This window comes from Plectropomus leopardus, chromosome 14 (assembly GCF_026936395.1).
Source record: "Plectropomus leopardus strain MGB_pleo_1.0 chromosome 14, ASM2693639v1, whole genome shotgun sequence".
NCBI lineage: Eukaryota > Metazoa > Chordata > Actinopteri > Perciformes > Serranidae > Plectropomus > Plectropomus leopardus.
In genome coordinates, this window is record NC_142189.1 from 16787633 (window position 1) to 16812482 (window position 24850).

A 24850-nucleotide genomic window follows, 5' to 3' on the forward strand; every position below is an offset into this window, starting at 1 on the left:
GTATTTAGTGTTTGCACTGCTTAATCACAATTTTCTAATCCAATTTGCTGCAATGCCCTCACACACCAGCCCTGGCACTTGGTTGGGGATGTTAAGGAGGTTGAGGTGGTGAATATTTAGGAAAGACTTCAGATCCTGTTTGAAGCTGCATGCTGGATGCTACATACTGTATTTGGGGGTGAGGATGCTGTCTGGGAAACACGCTGTACCTGCCAGCTGGAGGAATCTGGAGGGACTTGAGCCCACAGATGACAGCATCTCCCTTCACTTTCGCCTCCACCATCCTCTCCTCCTTTCCCGGTCTTCCCCCTCGGCTCCTCTTCCCTTTTTTATCCCCCCTCCCCAACACATACAGCCCATCCCTGCCTGTCTCACTAACTCAGCAGCCCCCCCTCCCCCCCAAAAACAGAAAAATCCACCATCATATCCAGTCACTGCTCTGAGGCCGTACTGATTGAAAAGGGCATTATTAGCTTCTGCTAACCTGCTCATTCACTGTGTGAAATGTTGTTTATTTGACAAGGGATGTATATAGACATTGCTGTAGGGTCTTTAGAGTTTGGCAGACACTTGGTGCCAAATCATATGCATGACTCCTCTTGCCATGCCGCTTCATGTGGCTGCCAAGTGAGGCCCACTGGGGCCTTTGCCAGGGGACTCAGACTACTATTCAACCCCCACACGCCCCTAACACACACACACACATACATAAAAACACCTTGTGCTTCTCCGATGCCCTCTCTCCCTCCCCCAACCTGTACCAGCCCCTATGCCCTCCCACCCCCTACCTCCCCCAGTCTCCATACCACACTCATTATTAATGATCTGAGGGACAGCTTTCATTTGATCTATTACTTAGGATGGGACGGCGGCTGCTGTGCTGCTGCATCCCTGCTGGATCTTTAATTATTTCATGGAGGGCTTTCCTCCTCTCTGCTGCTCCTTCTCTGTTGTGCAGATGAAATATTGAAGTTGAGGAGTGTAGTGCAAAGTGGCCCCATACAGTGTGAGGTGTGAGCGTGCATGCGGGCTGTGTGGTGTACTGTATACATGTGTGTATGGACATGTGTGAGCTGACCCTGACGGATCTTAGCTTTTTACACAAATGCAGTTTTTTATCTTGCTACTTCAGTAGTGAGGTTACAGTATGGAAGCAGATTGCACTATTATTAACTTTTTTCCTCTAACCACAGTTTCCAAACACAAACATACAGTGTGTGAGTTGTTGTTATTGTTAAGACCTCGGAGTATATCCTGGCTATCTGACAAAAACAACTCAACAAATCCTTAATATTTCAACATGGAAAAACACTATTAACAAATGTAAAGAGAGTTATTTCAGTGCATGTGTAATGTACTGTGATTATGGGCCATTAATGTCACATTACAGTAGTGTTGAGGGGCAGTAATGGCATGATATCACCACTCACTTTTTGTTGCCAAGAATAACAAAGCAGAACATCTGACATGGAAACATGGCTGACACCACACAACTCTGCATTCAGGTATGATGTACGGCGTAGAGCCTAATTGCTTTGCTCTCCTACTTCATAAATTTCTGACTCTCTTGAGACAGAGGCTACTGTGTTAATGGCAATCAAAATTCCACACAGCTCTACATTCATTTTGTGTCATCCACAGCGTCACCAGGCAGACCTACGAATTCAATAAACCCTTTGGAGATACTTACCTCATGTAGGAATCCATACTCCATAAACATAATGACACCTTATTTTAGTTTATGTGATTACATGTGATTGTATGATTTGCATCCACAGCACCTCTCCACTCAGTAAAACATTGGATTGCCGTAATTGGTAGTAGGAGTAATCCATGCGCTTATGTGGGGGAGCACCGGAATGACATTGATATACAGCGCTCCATTAATTGCCATATGAATAGGGTCTGCAGTGGTTGGCGCTCTGCTGATGCATCACAGTAAAAGAGATGGGTCACTCTGTCTTCTCCAGCCCGCAGCTTTGCCAAGCTCATAATTACTAAAACCTCCAATTAATCTTCCCATCACACAGGCCAAATATACACTTCCTCCATATATATGTACGAGTTACAGTATGTGCTCTTAGTAAATGTGCAGGCTTGTGTGTGCGTATTTACACAAGTGTGTATGTGCATTTATGTGTACACACTTGTGAGTGTGCCCATGAGAACATCGAGTACAAACAGCACTATATGTTCTCAGTGTACTCTATAGCTCCACTGCGAGCCACTCAGGTTATCAATACAAGTGGCATCAGTTGTATCAATATCAAATAAAGGGAAGTGCCATCTGCAGTGCACTGCTAAAAGGACTCTTATTCTGAAGAAAAAAAAAAGACATCGTGCTCACAGAAAGTTTATATGTACCTATATAATTAAGCTGAACACACACATACTGATACATAGTCTGTATAACTTATTTGATATGCTTGTGCACAGGGTTGCCACGTGTTTACATGGATGACATTTCAAAGGTTTTCTATAATTCTCAAGGACCCATAATATTGATGTAATATCTCCTTTTCTTGCCTTACTTGCTCAGTGTGTTTTTTAAAAAAATTTCATTCAAACTCTAATCCCACGTAATTTTTAATTAGCTGGCATACATGGAGGGAGAGACAGAAAGCAGGGAGAAAATGAGGAAACATGCGTGATTGTAAACAAAATTTCATACTGACACATATTAGAGCTATGTTACCCTAGAAGCTTTTGACAAATAAATTAGCCATTATGTTACATTACATGAAGTTTATCTGTGTTTCCAGGCCTGGAAAATGTCAAAATGTCATTGTAAAACTCTTTTTTTGAGTGTAAATGACTGTAAATGACTTTTCTAGGTCTTCCATGACCATGGGAACCCTTTATGTAAGGCAAGACTACTCAAGCCTGAACCCCCAAACCTGAGGTGGGATGAAGTCATTGTTTTTCATGTAACAAGTAATCTCAAGTCTTTGCACTCAAGTCCCAAATCAAGACAGGCAAGTCCTCATTGAAGGCTGACTGATTCCAAGTCAAGTCCCAAGTCCTAAACATGAATCTTGAGTCCTATACAAGTCATCATACACACTTCACCAAATGTAGTGCCATTTTAACAACAGGGTAATATTATACCAATTTCACAAAAATTATGAGTGCTTTTATAAATTTGTTGTTTTTGTTAAAACAAGCGCGACAGACCTTTGTCGTAAAAAGTCATGCTGACATTGTACTTTGACTATTAAGCACAACAGAGTGAATTTTTTGTATATTTCTGTCTTGTATTTAACTCATCTCACATTAGAAAAATGTAACTTTCTCGTTCAAAATTGGTTTGGAGGAAGGTTTCAAGTATTTTCAAATGAAAAGGTCTAAGTCCAAGTGAAGTCATTAATCATTAGTGTTAAGTCCAAGTTGAGTTACAAGTACTTTTTAATAATGTCAAGTCTAAAGTCATCAAATTTGTGACTGGAGTCTGACTCGAGCCCAAGTCATGTGACTCGAACCACACCTCTGCCACAAATTGATATTTACTGTCATTGCCTTTTATTTTTAAGCTTTTTTTCCAGTTTAAAAATATGTTATTTCAATGTAAATTGGATCATATTTAGATAATTTCATTCTTGTTTGTCCATTGATTTTTTTGGAGATTTGGATTTTGCATGTTTGTGTGCTTAAATGAAACCTAACTGACTGGTGCTTATATAAATGTTTCTGTCCATTTCCTCAGTGTCTGTCAAAATACAAGTGGTAGTTGATGAGTGCAGCTTCACTGGGTATGAAGGCGACGGTGTGTCTGATTTCTGAGAGGTCACATCAGCAGTTAAGTGCACACTTCTTTACAATATTTGTGTGTGTGTGTGTGTGTGTGTGTGTGTGTGTCAGAATGACTGCATGCATGTGTGTGTCTACATGAATATGTATTTCTGATTGTAGCATGCAGTTCTGGCCTCTGGCCATTCAACCTTTACTCATTCTGTAAAGATCTTTTCTCCTCAAGTCTGGACACCATTCCTCCCACTGTGGCATCCACAAAACCTTACTGGCACCCAGTGGTGACAGAAGGTACTACGTCCACTTGATGCTTAGCCGACAGCAGGGGAGATGGAGAACTGTTTACAAGTGGCATTTGCCCCTAATTAAAAGCAGCACTTGCTGGAGCACTTGGTCTGCAGAAGGACTAGCATCCACAGTGACGCATGGCGGCCCACTGATCCTCTGGTAAGCCGTCTCCACTCTGCAGAGACACACAAACACATTGGTCAACAAGTGAAGAAAATGAGCATATAAACACAGCAAATTACACTTTACATGACACGGAGTAATCTGTTTTCAGGACAGCTGAGTATTTTGACTGCTCACAGATTTGGTGAAGATTGAGGAGAGTGATAAATGCACAACAAGTGAGAAATTTAGTATGAGAAACAACACAGATGTCTAAGAGCGCAGCAGTTTCCTGAGACAACTAAAGAACAGTCCTTCTGATAGTGATGGAAGTGCACAGAATCTGTCACTCTCTCAGCAGCAGACAGTCAACTCCCACTGTTTTCTAATTCTGCTGGCCCAACATCTGGCTGCCCCATGTGAAAAGGCCATTATGTCAGGATAGAGGATGAATGAAAGTAGCCATCGACCTGTCTGCGTAGCGACTACCGGGGCAGCCAGTGCCTTGCGAGTTTTGACCAGCTTAATGGAGCACAACAGCTCAGCAACTAATCACCTGTTCTTTCTCATCAGCTGCTTCCCCCACGGGACGGTAATTGATTGTTAAGCGTTTGATGGATCAGACTAAGACTGAGCTGACCTGACTCAGTGGAACGTGCAGTACAGTTTGTAGCCCATCTGTGGTTTCATGTTTTCACACTCACAGAGAACTGTTTTCATCACAGACTGTGGAACATTTGTCCACATGTCAAATCGCCTAGTGTGTCTTCTGGGGTTTTTTTCCCTCTTTTTTTATCATTGCCCATTCAGTGTAACATTCAATAGTACCATCACACCGGGCCTCAGTCAGATTAATAAAATACGTGTATAATGTCATCTTAAAGATTTCTACAGTACTGCATTTATATTGCAATGTGTGCCTACTAAAATGTCTATCTTAGGAAGTTATTTAGGCTTTTAGTTAATACGGTTCAGTGATTTTTAGTATTAAAACCTTATTTTTCTTAAAACTGTTGGACATTTTTGATAAAAGCATTGTTTCCAGTTCAGTTTTACTAATGAGGCAAATAACTGGTGGTATGATTATACAATTTAAAGAAATACCCACAAAATTTTCATTTGTATTTGTGAAGAAAACTTTTTTTTTTCTTGCATGCCCTCATGGTGAATCTCAAAACAAAATAAATACTTGATGAATTAGAGCGAAACGAGACGGTGTTTAACAACAGCAATATTATATCAAAACATCTGTTTACAAACTCGCACATAACTTGCATAGCCAGTCGTATATGCCAAACATGCATTTTCACTAAAATCTCACTATTCAAAATACATCCGCATAAACTGCATGCACAGAGAGTAGTGCACCTGGGCAAGTGTGTGCACATGCATTTGAACTCTGCTTGTGGATTTAATTGAGCAGACTTCAAATGCACGCAAACACGCTTGCCCAGGTGCGTTACTTGCACACAGAAGTGTTTTAAACAGTATGGTTTTAGCACTAAAGGGAAAAAAAACATGTTTAAGAGGTACTGAGCATACACCTGAATAAATGAAACTCCGATTATACTGCACAAGTTATGCAAGAGTTTGTAAACAGAAGTTTTAATGTTGTTAAACATGACCACCTTTTGCTCTAATTCATTTAGTATTTCTCTGTTTTTGGATTCTTTGTTCAGTGTGGAGGCATGTAAGAAAAACTTTCAACAAAACACAGGGTGAGTTATAGACATACAAATAACCATTTTGTGAGTGAAGTATTTCTTTAAGGAATCTCTTGAAACCAGTTAATTTGAAATTGAAATAATTGCTTCTTTTCAGTTTCTGTCACGTGCTTTATAAGAAGCCATCCTAGTATTTGAGTGTTTGTTGCTTTTCACTGGTTTTTTTATGACGTTAAATTGAATATCTCTGGACTTTAGACTTTTGGATGCACATAAGACAATTAAAGACATCACCCTGGCTTTCTGGGAAAATTGTGACAGACTTTTTTCACTATTACAACATTTTATAGACTAATAAAAAACTTGATTAATCAAAGAAGCAATCAGGAGATAAATTGATAACGAAAATAATTAGCCCCAGTAGGGATGCACAATAGTATCTGAGTGTCATCAGTATTGGCAGATTTTGGCTATAACATGAAATATTGGAATCGGCCAACATGCTGATTTCTGCCGATAACACAAATCAATTTTTTTTTTTTTTAATTGACAAAGTGAACATGTACAAAACATCAACCCCAAGTTGATTTTTTTTTCTTATTTTGTACAATGAGTAAATATTGCATATATTGGAAAGCATTGTATTTTATGTTTTCATCTGCTGGTGGGCCATCGCGATAAGAGTATGCATAATACGATATTAATTCCACTACAGAAGAGACTTGATGATCAGTGAAATTAGGTGAGGAAAAAGTTGATGAATCAATATTGGTTATCGGCCTAATGAGTTGTTATATATTGGCATATTGGATATCAGCTAAAAAAAACCAAAATAACAATATTGTGCATCATATATTCAATATTTGAAATGCCTATTAGTCAATTCAAACATCAAAGCATTCTACACATATATGATGTACATGTAATCCAGATGTCTCACTTGAGTCTAAAAAGCTGGTTGTGGTCCAGCTCTTGCTCCTCTTCAGTCTTTCCTTGACCTCTGCTCCTCAGCCTCCTCCTTCTCTCCGCAGGGTCCAGGGTGAGTAAGACCACCAGGCTGGGCTGCAGCAGGTCACTGGGCCAACGGTAAACCTCCGAACCCTCTGCTGGAAGGTTGCACACTGGACCGCTCACTGCTGTGGCGATGGCGTACGCTGCTGTGCTGTGCCAGAATCTGGGGGCAGGTAACGGATGCTGGATTGAAAGGTGAGTGATGGATGGATGGATGGATGATCAGGTAACTCACATGTTGAGTGAGACATGTTAAATATTGAATTGTAGGTCTAGATCCCAGCGGAATGTATCTATCCCGTCTTTTATCACAAAACAGGTCACGAAACAGGCAAACGTCACAACACCTGTGACATCTTAGCTGTCTTTACCTGTCAACGATGACAGGTGTCTTCATGCCCTCCTGGCCGATTTGCTCTGCTGTGATGTAGTTCCCTAGAGCGTAGAAGGCCCTGCGGATGAGGGGCGGCTCCCGATCAAAGCGGGCCCTCATGGGGGACAGGCACTGGGGAGGGGACGGCATGAGAGTGGCCCCTAGAGTATCCCTTAGAGACTCAGTCAGAGTGGTTTTACCTGTTATGGGGAGAGGTGGGACAAAAAAGTCAAGAAGAAACACAAAGACTGGGAGAGTGTTTAGAGAACAAAAAGAAGATTTAATCACATTTTTTTCTTTTCTATAAATGTAATATGGGACTGAAGTGACTCTTGAAAAGTTGAACCTCCCATCCTACCTACACAGTCGAGTTTTCATGAGGTTTGCAAAGAGCATTAGACGAACGAGCTCTTCAATAAACCATTTTCACAGTGATGTAACTTTCCTGAGGTCATGATACATGATATTCCATTAGGCTGAAGCTGTCTGGCAGATAATGGCTTTAGCAGAGAACAACTGGCCATCACTTTAGTGAGACATCTATACATCAAACTGATCCCATATTTATTTATGAGGTAATGGCATTAACCTGTGGCATCCAGGCCCTCTATGACAATAGCAGGGAAGTCTGGTTTACTTCTGGCCTCCGCTCTGCTGGGCAGCAGCTCCAGCACAGACGTCGCCTCTGGGATGATGTCACCACACTGCAGAACAGACACTATCAGTTTGATGCTGTGAGAGGAGGCAGGAGGGAGTCATAGACTGTGGTGCTGCATGAACACACACACCCTACTATGGGCCACCTGGCTATGAAAGATAAATGGCAGCATTACAGGAGCAGTGTGTAAGATTTAGGGGGATTTGGTGGCATCTAGTGGTGAGAATTACAAATTACACTCATCCAAAACTTCTCTTGGTTAGAATTCAGAATTCAAATTATCAGCAGAGGCCTCTTCCTCTCCAAAACAAACGGACCGGTGATAAAAACTGGTAATAGAAAAAACAACAACAAAAAAAAGGAGGATTATCTTATCGTAATCATGGAGGTCTCCTTCTCTCCAAAAAAAACTCTCACTCGGTGATTTAAATTGGTATAAACCCTGAATAAAGCAGTTTCACATTACACATCAGTGAGCCTTGTATGCTTTTTGGCATGTTAAAGACAGGCTGCTAGCCCAGCACCTGCTAATGTGTGCTCGAACTTTCTCTCTGATATCTTAAGATCCAGACGTTCTGGAGGGTTTTTACTGGGAGCTGATTACACGCAGAGGCCTCCCCCTCTCCAAAACAAACAGACCCAGTAATTTAAACCTGTAAAAACACTTAAATTATTTTATCCAAACTCAAGTTAGTGGAGGGCTGAACTGAATTTTCTCAGGCACGTGCTCATCTGGGTAATTTCATACCCCAAAAAAGGGCATTTTTGGCTTCATGTGCCAGAGCAACTTTCATAAGAATAAAAGGGCCCCCAGTGTTGTATGCAGGTCTCTTAATATATCCATGCCACTCCCATGTAAATGAAACAGGAATTTCATTTTTAAAGTTATTATACACCTAAGAAAACATAGTTATTACTATAATATGCCTCCAAATCCTGCACGCTGGACCTTTAAGAACCACTTTGGGCCACACTGCAATACCTTTCTCTACCACAAGAGTGTACCATTTTCCCATATCTTGCAAAATAAATGATGTTTTTATTCGTATATGTAAATATAAACAGGCCTGTGCATATCATAATGAGGCGATAATAACCTTTTTTATAACTTCATAGGCCTCCTCGAAACTGTAGAAAACATCAGAGTTGATGATGTTGAGAGCAGATGGGTGGTATGTTGGCGCTTCTGAGGGTACCACGTAGTAATCCTTTGACATTTCCACCGTTTGGCTGTCTGCGTGACTCCACAGACGCTGAGTCCACAGCTCACCGTCCTCACCTTTTAAGTAAGAGCACACAAGCACCGGATCATTCTGTATTAAATCTCGCAAAAGTCGCTCTGTCGGGGATGAACTCTCAGAATTGTCTTTTAAAAAGTATCCCTTCACGAGAGAATCCTTGACATTTGGCAGAAATGAAAACATGGGAGACAAATGACACTCCGCAGGCAAGTCTCTCAACAATTTATCTCTCAGCTCCCCGTAAAACTTGGCACGTCTGATTCTGTCGTTGCTGCAGACAAGGAGAGAGTAACACCTTCCCTCGTTTGGGATTTCTCCGAACACCCGTGGCACATCTTCTCCCCGGTGCTTGTCTCGAGTTGCGAAGTAGACGGATGCGCCATCCAGGTCCACTGAGAAAATACGAGAGGACCAGTGAGGCAGAAGAGACATTGTGCGCCGTGCCATTTGTTACACATAGACTGTATAAAATAGCACAGAGCCTATTGATCGGTTTCCAGTGTGGTTAACTGATAGTGACTGCCAGGCATCGCGTAACCTGGGCGCTGACGGAGAAAAGAAATTAGTCGCTAAGTTTCGTTTTGCTTTTAGCAAAGAAGAGAAAACGAAACTGAACAGCCACCTGCTGCTGAGGCCAACGCCTTTACTGCTGATTCGGGGAAATTATCTCTTTAGCTGTAAGTTATGTTTATAGAAAAGTCAGAAGAAATAAGGCATTGTCTCCCTGACATTATTTTGACAGGTGCTCACATAAAGGCAAGGCAGCTTTATTTATATAGCGCCTTTCATAGAACAGGGCAATCCAATGTGCTTTACAGAATAATAAAATATGAAACATAATAAAGGGTGCAGGTTTACAATAAATACGTAAAAAGATAAAATATAAAAAGTAAAATTACTAAATTATTTTTAAATATTTAAAAAAGATGTTTAAAAATAGCAAAAGTGCAAACAAGAGGTGCAAAGATTAAAATATTTAAAGTGATTTAAAAGTTAGTTTGCACTTGTTACTGTGTGGAGTAGGCAGTGTAAAATAAAAAAGGTATTGTTTTTAACTTTAAAAAATATATAAACTCTCGCTCTTTCTCTTCAGTTGGTATTTTTTTAAGGGAATTTACTTGTCCCCTTTTCCTAATTTCCTGTAATTTTTCGATCATCACAAGTATTACAACAAAGAATTAATAGGCTACATTTAGTGGTATCTCTTATTGCTAATGTAATCGCTATGCCCTGTAAACCTCTCATAAAGTTACCTGTTCTTATCACTTCTGTGATAATCTGTGTTATGTCTGGCATGTGGGCTTTATAGTTTCACCCGCAGAGACATGGTTTGGTTGGTTTCATTTTCTATGTTTGTAAACAGAAACCCAGCCATGATCAGCTGATTGACTGGGTGTGTTCTGCAGCCCTCTATATAAGAGCATCAGCCTCCAAAGTGCGAACACACACAGCTCGTGTGATAAAGACAAGTGTGAAGATGAATTTCTCCTCAGTGGTCCTGTCTCCGAGGCAGCTGCTGCAGCTGTGCATCAGCGCCCTGCATCACCTCATAGCCAGCTTTTTTTCAATAGTTTGTTACTGGACACCAGGAGTCTACAGAGGAGAAGCACACACTCCACCTGTTGACAGAAAAGTGGACCAAAGAGAAGTTCAAAATGCAGTGACTCCAACAAGTGTCAACTACCACTTTACACGCAAGTGTAATTACAAATGTGGATTTTGTTTCCACACTGCAAAAACATCCTTTGTCCTGCCTCTGGAGGAAGCAAAGAGGGGCCTCAAACTCCTGAAGGAATCAGGTACATTTGTCAGATCAGTGTATTCTCTTCTTTTTTTTGTGTTTTGTTGTGGTAAAATTATTCAATAAGAATGTCATCGTGTATAATAGTATGATTCAACCATAGCCATGGTGTAGATAGGGTGTACTTTCATTTTCCTCAGAGCCCTTCACTGTCTGCCTGCAGGCATGTGGGAAGGCTCAGAGTGTATGAAGGTTAACACTTTGGAAATTGAGCAAATTGGCTTGATATCTTTCAAAAACAGAAGAAAAAGGCAACAAACAACAGAAGAAAAATGACCCAGAAATTGCTAGAAATTAGTAAAAAGTACAGGAAAATTACCTGGAAAAAAAGTGCTTTGAAATTATGATATTTCTGTCACATAATTTTAAGTATGTAATTTTTATCATTATAAATATATAGACATCCATGCTTTTTTGTTTTTTCCTAGGCATTTTTCCCTGGCCTTTTTAAAAAAAAAAAATTCCAGGTCTACCAATTTCTTGAAACTTGTTTCTTACTAAGATGTCATTTTTCCATGTTTTTAATAGAAATCAAACCACTTTGTACAATTCAAAGGTTTAAATACTTTAAATATACTAGTATATTTATGTATAGCCACGTGGACCATTAAGTATATATAAAGTATATGAATACTTTTTTAAAATACTTTGTCGATCCGGGTTTCGAAGCTTTAAGATACGATCAGATCAATACCTTGTAGACGTTAGACTCCAATGTAAGACACATCTGTATGACGTAATCATTGTTCTGTTACATTGAGTTTTTGGTAGGTCGTTGTCCATGTATCAGCTGTACCAAGAGTTACTTAGATCCAATATGTATTGTTTGAATCATACATCCAATCAACTGTGACTCATTGGTTTTCATTATTTATCATAATTTAGTCTGGCCAAGAGTACAAATTTAACCACATCAGGTGTCAAAGCTCTTTTATGCACTTACATTTACTGCTCTTTGTTAGGCATGGAAAAGATAAACTTCTCTGGAGGAGAGCCTTTCCTGCACGAAAAAGGAGAATTTCTGGGGAAATTAGTACAGTACTGTAAACAGGACCTCCAGCTCCCGAGTGTCAGCATCGTCAGCAATGGAAGCATGATCAAAGAAAAATGTTTCTAGAAATATGGTAAGACTCCAAATTAGTGTCAACTTTGTAGGACAAATTCATTCTTTTTGTTAAGCTTATTACACACTAGTCTGGAGCCTCATTTAATTTTGTCACACTTCTACGACTGTTATACACATGAGTATAATTTTCACACAAAAGTAAAATTATATATTAATATATACATATAACATATTATTATATACTGTTGTTCTTACTCATATTTCTGTTATTGTTATGGTTCTTATTGTTCTTTTTGCTATTTCCGTGCCTCGTTTTCTCTTTTTATGTCATTTTGTCATATGTTTTACTGTATTTTTTTTATGTTGATTTGTTCTGTACACGCGACGTCTATTGCACGTCTGTAGTGGAAGAGTGATACCTCCTCAGTCTCTCTTTCTCAGGTTCTGCCATTTTTTCCCTAATTATAAAGTTTTTTGGGGGAGTTTTTCATCATTAGAGGGACAAAGGGATGCCATATGATGTAATTTGCCCTCTGAGGCAAATTGTGATTTGTGATACGGGGCTTTATTAATAAAATTAAATTGAATTAAATCGAAGGAGAAGAGAAATGCTTTTCTAGCAATAATCCATGACTTTAAAATTTGCACTCTCTCTCCACCAGGTGATGATCTTGACATTTTGGCCGTCTCCTGTGACAGCTTTGATGAAGCAACAAACCAGCTAATTGGCAGAGCTCAGGGCAGGAAGAGCCACATTAACAACCTTCACAAGATCCGCGACTGGTGCCAGCAGTACAAAGTGGCCTTCAAAATCAACTCGGTCATCAACACCTTCAACGTGGACGAAGACATGACAGAGAACATACTGCAGCTCAACCCGGTCCGCTGGAAGGTGATGACAGAACAGAGCATGTATGTTTGCATACATGTTATCTTGACGCACATCGTCACCGTCTCTGTCTGTGCTTCCTGTGTTCAGGTGTTCCAGTGTCTGCTGATTGATGGGGAAAATGCAGGAGAGATGGCCCTGAGGGAAGCAGAGAGGTTTGTCATCAGTGAACACAGGTTTCAGGAGTTTCTGGACAGACACAGCAGCATCCCCTGCCTCGGTCCTGAGTCCAATGAGAAGGTATGTTTACAGTGGCAATGTAATATGACTGAACATACTGTACATACCATACAAACTAATGCAAATACAGAAATGCCAGGAATTAGATGCCAGGCCCTAGACTTCCAAAATAAAAGTTTATGCTCTTTGTCTTCTCAGATGAGGAATTCCTACTTGATACTGGATGAATATGTAAGTATAGTTTAAAGGACTAGACACACTCCTCATAAGATGGCTACTTTTCTTTTTTTTTTTTTTGTGGCATACTAACTATTCAAAATCCAGGTAAGTTACAACATCTGACAAGCACTTAAATGTGTAAATTATACCCTCTTTCTTAATTTTTTCAGATGCGTTTCCTGGACTGTCGAGAGGGACGGAAGGACCCGTCCAAGTCTATCCTTGATGTTGGTGTGAAGGAGGCCATTCGCTTTAGCGGCTTTGATGAGAAGATGTTTCTTAAGAGAGGAGGAAAATATGTGTGGAGCAAAGCCGACATGAAACTGGAGTGGTGAAAACGTGCAACTCCATATAATTGTGCTGAGTGATGGTGTAAATAACTAATACAACATGAGTGTTTGTGTGTGTTTGTTTTTTTTTTTTATTGATTTATATGGGCTTTTTGGAACATATGTTATTCTTTGCACTGAATAGATATATTGTTTCATAGATTATTGTTTAATTGCACTGCAGATACACTTATGAGCAAATATTTCTAATAAATATATTTTCATTTAAATTATTAAAGTGTTTAATTTGATTTAGGGGGCTTTCACACATATGTAGTTTGGTCCGGACTTTCGCATTTGATCCGAACCAAAATGACAGGTGTGAAACCTCCCCTGGACCATGGTCCGAACCAAACAGCCGAACCCTGGTCCGACAAAAGAGGTGGTTTCGGTCCGGATCAAACCGAGCCACGGTTCGGTTCATGTACAGTGTGAAAGCATTATTTTGAAAGGCCCGGACCTTCGCACTAATGACATAACATTACGACAGGCTAACACTGACAGTACCAAAACAAAATGAGCCCGGGAGCACATGGGGAGATAAGGAGAGCCAATTCCACCCATTCCTTCTTGAACTTTTTGTTCTATCTTACTGCAAAAATAACCTACTTTTTTAAGCAGTCTTCAGGATTAGGCCTGTTTCACACAACACCATCAGCTGTGCGTGGCGGCAGCCTCGCCGAGCTGTAGCGTGTTTTATGGTGTTTACACACTGTCTGCTGCTGAGTCCTGTACTTCTACATGTTTTAGTACAAATGTATTTCATTTATGAAGTCGTACATTCCCTGCATTGCCGACAACACGATCCTGTAAATGTTTCAAGATAAAATGCCTTGTGAGAGCAACTGATGGGATTCTGTCTATAGATACGTTGTTAGAGGGCTTTTATTTTGAGAGGGACGGGGGGAAGTTGGAGTAAAACAGACGTCTTTGTAGTTCCTCAGCTTTGTGACAGAGAGAGACTTTAAAACTGCAGTAAACGGTGGCACAGAGTCAATATGACTGTCAAAGCACAATTTTCTATTCCTGCTGACAAACGTGCGTGGCACGCGTAAAAAATCGGCGAGCCTCCGTTTCTGTAGACGCGCTGCAGCTGCAGCTGAGACGCTCCTGAGTGCGCAGTGTGGATGCTCTAACTTGATAACACGGGCGCCGAAATTAAAAAAAAAACAAGAAAATTTACAGTTTAGAGACACGCCACCCACGTAGTTGACGACGATATGACGTATGTTTGTCATGTTAAGTCCATTAGTCCTTTCGCATTAATTGCAGCGTGAAACCAAAACCAACCGGACCAAATATATACAATGTAACAAAAACTCGAACCATGGTGCGGACCCTAGTCCGGACTTTCAGGTGTGAAAGCACCCTTATTCTACTTTCTTATACTTTGCCGAAGAAAAACTGTCAATACATTATTTGTAGTGGTTACAGGGTATTTTCACAGTGTGGCGCTGTCGTGCATGAAAAGCTGGTGTATGCTGAGCTCTCCTTTAAGCGCCAGCAGACGGGAAGCCTCTCACGGACAAATGGCGTCTCTCCGGTGCGGAGCAGCTGATTTCCCACCGAGCACGGCAGCACGGACGGCGGAGAGCTAAACACACACCGCCCCCGGATTTCTTTGCAGCAAGATCGCGTCTTGCTTTCCGCTGGGCTCGTGTAGCAGCGGCGGCTGGACGTTGCGCACTCTCTAGTGGTCGAGATTAGACGCTGTTCCGGTGTAATAACAATCCCACTGTCAAGCAAAACACAGAGGAGAGTGTCAGCTGCAGCTCGTGCTTCCCGCTGCTTTGCTTATTTATCTACGCTGCCTTGTTTTTCTGTTTTGGCCTCCGCTGATGGTTATATGTGTATCACCAGGGCCTGTAGGCGACAGTAGCAGGTCAAATGTTTCCACCCTGACGTTGGAGGGACACATAATGAACATGGGCATCACCCCTTCAGAGATATCCTCCTCCTCCTCTGCCTGACTGGTTGGCCGCCTCTTCGTTAATCCAATTCAGGAGATCATCTTTTCAACCTTTTCCCGAGGTTACACCATCAAGACGGCGTTATCTCAGAAAGCCAGGTAAGCTTTTTGTGCTTTTATTCTTAACACAGACGGAGCAGCTTGTGATGTGGCTCAGTTATGAAGTGCTGTCGCATTTTATTTTCGCCATTTCCTCGTTTTTACAGCAAGATATGCTACACTTTGGCTCGCAGTCGCACGCTATTGGCTTGAGTATAAACGTGAACTCTGTTGGTATGTTTTTGTTGTGATCAGCTGTAGTGATAGATGACAAAGCATGGCTGCAGGTAGCTGCTTCAGAATGACATCAGTAAGGCTCCGTGTGTGTGTGTGTGTGTGTGAGAGAGAGAGAGAGATACTGACTATTGCTGCTGATCGAAGTTGCTGTAATTGTTGCTCACCACAGCTTTAAATGACACTTGTTTTCCCCCATGCAGCAGCTCCAGTGTTGCATCTGAGCTCTAAGCATAACACGCTCAGAATGGATGGCTCCACCAGAGCTCTGAAAGGTCACTCAGTGCCCAGCTATTTCCATTTTAAGCAGCAGGTTCCCCCCTTAGGGTCCAGTCAGATTATAGGCAAAGCTATGAAACCAGGCTACTAGACAAACACAGCTTTCCTGCAGTCAGCGCCGGTCAAGGCTGTGAGGTGTGTGTGGTACGTGAAATTCATTTTTTAATGTCTGTGCTACCTGTACATTGTGTTCTCTCGTCTTATCCCCTCTTATCATGTTTGTATGTTTATTTTTTCTATTATTTTCTGCTAAGTAAGCCAAAAATATTGTCAGCATCCCGCAAAGACAAAATGTGCATTAAATGTCATGGGTCAATATGTTGAGAAAATGTCTATGGTGTGTTCAAGTGCCTGGTTTTGTGTGTGTGGCAGCCTGCATTACGGACATGTAATACATGAGGTCCATCCAGTCATAAACCTCAGCTTTTAAAATACCTCTTATTGTGTGCTATTGATTCTGTCTCCAGTTTCATGCTTCTAGCCATGGACACATGATGAGACAGTGGGCCCTTGGGCACAGATATGCCAAAGGCCCCGCCACCTAGGAGCAAAACACACACATTCTTTGTGGTTGTGTTGCTTCTGTTTTTTGTTGATTTGCATCTCTTAGGAGTCATTATGAATGTTTTCATGGCTTTGTGCCTCTATGGTCATTTTGTGTCAATTTTGATTGTTTTGTGTCTTGTGGTTATTTTGCCCCCTTTTTGTAGTTGTTAGGTGCTTATTTGGTTTCGAATAATCTCTTTTTGTGCCCTTTTTGGTCATTGTGTATCCATCTTGTGTCTCTTTGATGTAATCTTGTGTATCTGTGTGGTTGTTTGCCCCCTTTTTAGTTATTTTGAGTCTCATTGCAGTCCCTGTGCATCTATTTGTGGTCTTTTGTGTCACTTTCAGGTAATTTGGTGTCTTTTTTAGCTGTCTGTATCTCTTGGTGGTTGTTTGGCATCTCTTCAAAGTCATTTTGCATCTCCTTTGGTCATTATTTTGTCTCTATGTATTGTTTTACCCCTTAATTGCAGTTATCTTGTGTGTCTTTGTAGTTCTGGGCATCTCTGCATCTCGGCATCTTTTTGTTTTGCCCCCCTTTTTTTGTAGTTCTTTTGTGTGTATTTGCGGTTCTGTGCATCTTTTTGCGGTCTTTTTGTGTCTCTTTGCAGTTGTTGTGCCCCCTTTTTTGTATTTTTTTTTTTGTGTGTGTCTCTTTGCAGTTCCTGCATCTCTTAATGGTCTTTTTGTGTCTTTTGAGGTCATTTTGAGTCTCTTCCTGATCATAAGTGTTAATGTAAGTGGCATCATGAAGGTGAAGACGACATAGGCTCTGACACTTTGAGCCCCTGGGCTTGTGCTTGTTAGGACTGTTCCGTCTCTCCATGCTGGCAGCCATATCACAGGAGCTACACAAAACTCAAAACAAAACACATACGTATGAGCAAACATTTAGGGAATGTTGTATGTTCCTCGTAGAATTTGACTGATATGCAGGCAGTGTTGTGATGTTCTTTTTCCACTCTCCTCGGAAAAAGCCTCAGTTCCCATCGGGAGAGTAAATGCATCAAGCACGCTACTTTTGCTGCAGCAGCAGATTTGTTCATAACAAGAGAAAGATGGTCTTGTACAAAACAGTAACACATTCCTCAGAGTGACCAGAGGCAGTCAGCCTGCTTCCAGAGGAAAGTTGAGATGAGTTTACTTAGGAGTGAGAAGGAATGAGGTTATGATGCCCAGAACTCAGCGTGCTAGCCCGGAGGGAGTACAGGTCAAAAATACACACACATGAATGTACATGGAAACATGTACATACACAGGGCAGCACATATAAGGGGCACTTTATATAGACCAGGAGGGGCTGTGATTGTTTTGGCGTGCTGTATTGGCCTCACAGAGCACAGGCTATCTCTCAGTAAACACTTAATGATTATCTAAGCCTTTCATGGGGCTGCATGACCTTAGCATCACCATGCACTGAAAAATATTACTGCTGCATTTTGAAAAGGACCTCTGCTTAATATGTTTTTGTGATGGTGATGATAAGACAGATAACAACAGATAGATACTCTGATTCCAGGAAATTCTGTAACTGGATTTGTTTTACGTTGACTCAGCTTTAGGTTGGGCTTTTTAAGCAATCTCTAAGCTGTTGTTCTGCAAAACACAGCACCCACCCGACACATTTGTAGTTTTCATAGATGAAAAAAATGCAGTAAGGACGGCTACTCTAAGACTTTCTGGTGCTTGATTTGTAGGATGTCGTTTTACATTCTGTCGCAATCACACAAGTGTGTCTGGGGAATACACAAGGAGTTGCTTTGGTTTTCCAGACTTGAAGAGGCTCTCTGACAGTTTAAGAGTAATAACGGAACTGTAGATCACACAGCAGCACCTAATGTTAAGGAGATTAGTCAGCCTGAGACGGAGTTGATCTAGAAATGTGGCACCCATTTTGTTTAAATACACTTAATCAGTGATTAAAACTCAATTAGTGTCAGTTCCTGGTTACCTAAGTCTTGAGTGGTTTCACTCACAGAGGATGGTCTGTGAGGGCAGTACACTGAATACAAGTCCTCTGTGGATAGATAACTGGCATTTCTGAAGACACTTAGCTGTCTCAGATGTACAGTACATTACTGCAGTGTACACTTGTTGAATCGCGTCTTTTATTCTCATGTACACGTCTAGAGAAGTCATTTTGGTGTAATCTGGCTCCAGGGGTTGTAGTCTGTCTCTGTGCAGTCAGGTTGCCAAAGATTACGCAACGTCTAAAATGCCATTTCAGAAAGGTTTTGTGAGTGAGAGTTCAGGGTGGTGCCGGTTTCCAGGTGTACTGCATGTATGTGTGTGTCTGAGGCTCACGTTGAGGGAAGGGTAGTGCACAAACCAGACAGTCAACAATGCAACCACTTGAGGTTTAAATAGCTCCTGAGAATGATGTTCATTGCTCAGAGAGCGCTTTAGCTCCGTGTGTTATGGCTTGTATCCAGCCAGTTAGGATTGCGTTAGGATGAGATAGGGATTGTTATGAGAGCATTATGCGATGCCTGTGTGTGCCGTGCTTCTTCCACACAGCTGCCTGGCGTTTTGAACTGCTCTCGTAGGCTCCATTTTCTCAGACAGGTAGATCTTGTGAAGTGACAGACTGTTATGTGTCAGTGCACCGGCAGATTCTGCTGACCGCCTGACACTTTCCAAGATTTAGCATTTCAGGAATGTGTAAATTGCAGCATGCCCTTGGGGGTTGAGTGAGTCCCATACGGGCAAGAAAAAGCTTCGTCTGAACATTCAGGTTTTGCCTATGAACTCACAAATGTGTGTTCATCTTCTTTGGACATTGAAACAAAAAGCCACTTACTGTTAACTTCAGTCAATGAAAGAACATCCGTTAATGTAATGACTGTCAGCCATATTTTCAAATTAGCCTACTGCTAACAAGTTTATTTTAGCATAATCACATGCTAAATGCTAGCACATCATACTAACATGTTAAATGTGAGCATTTTACAATGCTAGCATGATAAATGTTACAGACTAAAGATCAGTATGGATGCGCTATAATATCAGAATATCAGGATTGAAGAATATTGAGACAAATGTGCAGTTTCATTATTTTAAGGCCTGGTGATTCTAAGGCAAAAATATGAGAAATAACTCGCTTTGAATCATGCCTTAGCATGATACCAATAACCTTTGCGGTAGCCTAAAAAATTAGAAGAATACAGGACTTTAAGGAACATCCATCCATCTAGCCCTGAATGACTGCCTAATGAGGGCAACAGCCATGTTTTTAGAAACAGATGTCACTGCAGCTCTGGGTACATTTTTATTTGGTGGTAGATTTTACTGACTCCTGCAGAAAATGGCCTGAAAATAGATAATGTAACATCATTATGTCAAGATATCTCCACTGCAGCTATAATGGAGTTTTACAGCAGTAAGAAAAATTCTGAAAAGCTTTCTAAACCATTTCCAATTTTGGGGTACATCCCACGCATTCGCACTGCATGGGCTTCTTTCTAAAGTTCCTCATTTGGAAAAAAAGTCAGGAAGGAATATTTTGTTGGAGGAGAGAGTAGTTTTTCCACCCACGGTAGCATCAATAGACTATAGGCCAACAACAAATGATATTTCACGATCATTAAAGGGGTACAACTCACACTTCAGCTCGACTGGGAATAAGCCAACCTTTTGCTCTTACTACGTCTGTCTCTGTTGCTGATGCTCCCCACCTACACATGAAAACAGCAGAATAAACATGTTCAGGCTCGTACTCCTCTGAAAGTCATTCTCTAAAATGTAGGAAATCACTGAGGTAGAAGTAGATGAGTCAGGAGGTAGGCCGGGATCTGGGAGTGCCAGTGATGAGCCAAAAGCTGGTGCAACCTGGCATAGAGCTCAAGCTCATACCGTGGCAGGAAGAAAACAGATGAATGGCGCAATGACGATGTAAAGTACGCACATTTAGGAGAGATCTGGTGACACTTTATCTTGGCATGCTGTCATTTTTTGGGCATATGCTCCTAAAATCGACACCTCTTTCTTTGTCTCCCTTTGGAAGGGCCTGACTAATACTTGGACAACAGTAACTTTCTAAGCACTGGAGACACTTCTTACTCCCCACTGAACCTGCAGCCTTCTAGTTCTATCAAGACTTAATTACTTAAACTTAACAAAAGGTTTTAAATTGTAATCCTTGAGATTTTGATCCTAGTAGATTTGGCAACACTAGTGGTTACCGTGGTAACAGTAAGTGCAGTTTAACACAACAGCAAACATCTCTGGAGGAGCTACTTTGTCAGAAATACAATAGGAGAGCAACTCGTGTTTCTTTTTACCCAGCAGCCAAACACATTGTGGTGTCTTAATGAAAAAGTGAGTCAAACATAATTGCAACCATGATCTGATTAATGCTGCATGTAGTTTTCCACACAACAGCGGGGCACAGTGTTGTTAGTTACCATGCTGAGTTGTGAAAGTAAAAAAAAAAAAAAAAAGAAAATCCATCGTCCAAGAAGGGAGAAATGACTTATGTCTTGTTTTGTAGATCTTTTTTTGATATCCAGTTGCCATTGGCTGCTTCACATTAAAAGCCATCCCTTGTTTGGTCAGTTGAATATAGTCAATATGAAGCAGCTGCAGTAGGAAATGTTCTGTTGAAGTGAAGTGAAAATTTAGGCTTTTATCAATTAGATAAAATTGTCATGGATTACATGCATGCATCATTTTCCATTTTGCATAAATACATTTTTCATTGTATTGCTGATGTTTCCACCCTTAGTTGAAATCATTATTTTTCAGACATTACAAGCAGCACTGTTGTCATCTTTCTTCATGAAATGATGCTGCGTTCTGGAAAGTTTCTTCATCCCTCCATGACTTCTCTTGTTGCAAGTTTCCAGCAGTGTAGACACATGAGTTTGATGTAATTGCTTTGCAATGTGTGACTGTCAGAATAATATACCAGGAGTGTTAAAAAAAACTGATAAGCTTGGAGGCAAACAATTTTGATGGATCAGAACATTTGGAACATGTTCTGAACTAGAACTGGTTCTTGAGCTCCCTGTCCATGGATGATATCAAAATTTGGGTTTTACTGCATGATAATCTTAGTTTATAACTTAAATTAAGGTGAAAATGTTAAGTTATTTTTTTGTCCTTCTGTGATGTTATATGTACATTTCTGAGTTGTATTTGCAGTCACAAAGTATTTGATCTGTTCGCCCTTAGCACTGCTAGTTGTTTGAGTTTGGCCTTCATTGTCAGGGCCCTGGGAAGCTTAATGAGACTACAGCTCTTTCAGGTTATCTGAAAATAATAGTCTAATCAGTAATTCTGATAACAATTTCCTCCCATGCTGATTACTGGCTGATAGCCCTTTAGTATAATCCATTATGTCCAAACCCTGACAGTGATGAGTGCCTCACTTGTGGCAGCTCTACCTACACTCTGACTGGAGATCTTAAACCTTAAAAACGTGCAGAGAATATAACGTCTGAATACAGACTATAAAGTTTTGAATAAGGCCAAGCTGTTATTTTATCAGCGAAAAAGATGAGTAGATGAATAGAAGCGCTGTTCATAGCACACCCTTGAAATGTGTCATCATGGTGTTGTAATTTCTTTTTTCCTCACTCTTTTGATATGTTAAGTCACAAGAAGACATCTGCCTTTTGGAGTGTTTCCTTTCCTCACTTTTAGTGGGTTTGCATCCTTTGTGTGTCGGCAGCAAACCCAACAACAGGACGCCAGCGCATTTCCTAAGGTAGTTTTTGGCTTCCTTCCCATTCTCTTGCAATGGGACTCAGAGACTGGGTTCACTTTACTCGGCAGCAGCTCAGCAAACAGCGAGGATGAGGGTGGAGGGCAGAACAATGAGTAAGAGACAAAATCTGCTGTTGTGGAGCGATATAGAAAATGTGAAAACGCCTGCTATTGTAAGGCTGGGTGATATGGAAAAAAAAACAGATATAACAACATTTTTTACCAAATACCTCAATATTGATATTGAGACAATATTGTTGGGTTGACTATTAGGGCTTTCACAAAATATTTAAATAATGACATTTTTACTAATCATCAGTAAGGTGGATATAATGACTAAGTGGTTAAAGTCGTGTCAGTTCAGAAAATTACACTTCACTGTAATTCTGCCTTTAAAACCAGGAACACTTCTGATATTACTATATCTAAAATCTAAGATGATATCTAGTCTGACATGTAACATGTTGCCCAGCCCTACCTCTACTGAAGATGATATGTTGGACTGTCTGTAGAGACTGAAGAAAGATAGCGACAGAGGATGCCTGAGATCCTGGAACAGAAGAACACAATGTAAAAAATTCCTGAATCCCAACTCAGCGATTACTGAAATTGCTTGTGAATTGTTTTGCCCACTGTTGGTAAAGGAGTCACCGCACTCTGCAGATTAGGCTCTGAGTGCCTCTCTGTTGGAGAGGCTCTCTCCTCCTGTGACCATGAAAACTCTATTGTCCAGTGGAGTGACGGCAGTCCTCACTGTGCAGCAGTCATGCTCATTAGTTTAACGCCAGTTATGTAGTGTTCTCATCAGTCATTTCAGCTAAAGGACAAAACTATTGATGTGATATGACTCCATTAAAGTGTTTTGATCCGCATGCAGTCACTTTTTAGGTGAAGTGAAATGGCAAATGTTCTTTACTTTTTGCCACGTTGTCTGTCAGCTGATTTTCACCATGATCTGCTCTGGTCTTTTAGCCTCCATAAGTGTGACACAGTCAGCATTGCGTGGTGGCATAATTGATTTGACCCCAGGGTTGTTTGTGAGTGTGAGTGTGTGAGTGTGTGTGTGTGTGTGTGTGTGTGTGTGAGTGTGTGTGTGTGTGTGTGTGTGTGTGTGTGTGATAAAGTTGATGAAGCAGGGTCTATACATTGAAAGTGAAGCTATGCCAATAACTCATGGAGTGTTTAACCTCCTCATGACATAAGATAAATCAATTCCTCATACTCATTCATGTGAGCATTCACACGCACTGTTTGAAGTAACCTCAACCAATATGAATGTCTTTATGAGGGGCTGTGCATGGTTCAGTCAGAAATCTAACTGTCAGTGTGTAATTGCCCCTATACAAATGGTTTTATTTGTCAACAGTTACCAAACAACAAAACTAAATGGCTCTTGTCATGGCAACATTTTTCCAAAACTTGAGTTTCCTTTAAAAAACAACCTTGCTTCATCCACCTGGCTCTGACTTACTGCAAACTATGCAATACGTAGTTGGAGTTTCACCCACATTCTCTAATCCCACCCAACTAAACCTTTTTTTCTTCAGGTGAATTGAAATGCTTGCTTGCACCTAAACTCATAGTTTGCCGCCATTTTCTCTTGAGTGCCTGACGCATCAATGACGCATCAATGTATATGCGATGCCACATTCATTCCTATGAAAATTGCTCAGTGGTGCATAAAGCCAAAAAAGTTTGACTTGAAGGCTGTAAAATTACCCAGATCTTCTGCAATGTGTAGGCCAAGCATACTTCTAACTTTACTGTCTGAGCTGGCTTCTCCCTTTTCAGCACTCCGCTAACTTTAATTGGGATAAAATGCTTTAATCGTGCGGCTCTTCTTGACTTGTTTTCCAATCAAATGGATCAAATCCCAATCGTGAAATGAGTCATTTTGCGGGGGTTGTGACGCTCTGAAAAAATGTCTGATTTCCAGACATCTCTTTTGAGCCCCTTGGCATCACAGACTTGAAAGATAGTCTGACCACGATGTCAAATTGGCTTCAAGTTCTGGCACATTTCCTGGGGGCCTGGTCCAGTCAGTACTGCAGGTCTCAACAGAAATGAGAAGGAGGCAAGAAAGCTCTAGCTTTTCCATCATCAGCTCCGGAAGATATGTTAATTTCTTTTTTCGGGCAAGTGAGTTGCTAGATTTACTCGCCCAACAAGGCATTTTACTTGCCTCGGACAGTCCTTATCGATGAGCCCGGCTGTGTTTGCGTGCTTTTCATACCATTCATATTAAGATCAACTGTGTGATGATTGAAGGATAATGTTGTCAATGTTTTTAGTATTATCAACAATTTAAGTTATCAGTTGAATTTAATCCTACAAAGAACTACTGTCTGTATAGCCAGATTTTGGTTTAACGTTTGCCTCCATTGTAATGAAAAATTGACAACGGATGGAAGAGTCTGCATTTGGTGACACATCCCTTCATTCTTCACACAGATCATGTAGTTAATCTACACCTATCAGAGCGACGTTTACGTATTAGACATTTTAATCA

At 40.8% G+C, this 24850-nt stretch overlaps 3 protein-coding genes across 4 annotated transcripts in view; 2 read left to right on the forward strand and 1 right to left on the reverse strand.

Annotated features, from left to right (window-relative positions):
- Positions 1–2337: 2337 nt before the first annotated feature.
- On the reverse strand, positions 2338–10489 carry cmpk2 (cytidine monophosphate (UMP-CMP) kinase 2, mitochondrial). The gene is made up of 5 exons (XM_042501169.2): positions 8941–10489; positions 7775–7889; positions 7184–7385; positions 6742–6975; positions 2338–4210 (listed from the first exon to the last, which is right to left on the reverse strand). Exons 1-5 carry the CDS (start codon positions 9529–9531, stop codon positions 4090–4092), a joined length of 1263 nt encoding a protein of 420 aa, XP_042357103.2. The 5' UTR covers positions 9532–10489; the 3' UTR covers positions 2338–4089.
- Positions 10490–10514: 25 nt separating this feature from the next.
- On the forward strand, positions 10515–13798 carry rsad2 (radical S-adenosyl methionine domain containing 2). The gene is given in 6 exon segments (XM_042501171.2): positions 10515–10883; positions 11848–12009; positions 12614–12843; positions 12931–13080; positions 13219–13251; positions 13410–13798. Coding segments are annotated over 6 exon segments (1062 nt in total). The 5' UTR covers positions 10515–10561; the 3' UTR covers positions 13575–13798.
- A 1255-nt stretch (positions 13799–15053) lies between these two features.
- The window catches only part of rnf144aa (ring finger protein 144aa), a 39767-nt gene continuing 29970 nt past the window's right edge, over positions 15054–24850 (forward strand). The window contains exons 1-2 of one of the 2 annotated variants that reach the window (XM_088087684.1): positions 15054–15636; positions 16014–16233. The gene's annotated coding sequence lies outside the window, so the exon portion shown is untranslated. The remainder of the gene's footprint in view (positions 15637–16013; positions 16234–24850) is intronic. The other variant, XM_042501172.2, reaches the window with a different exon arrangement.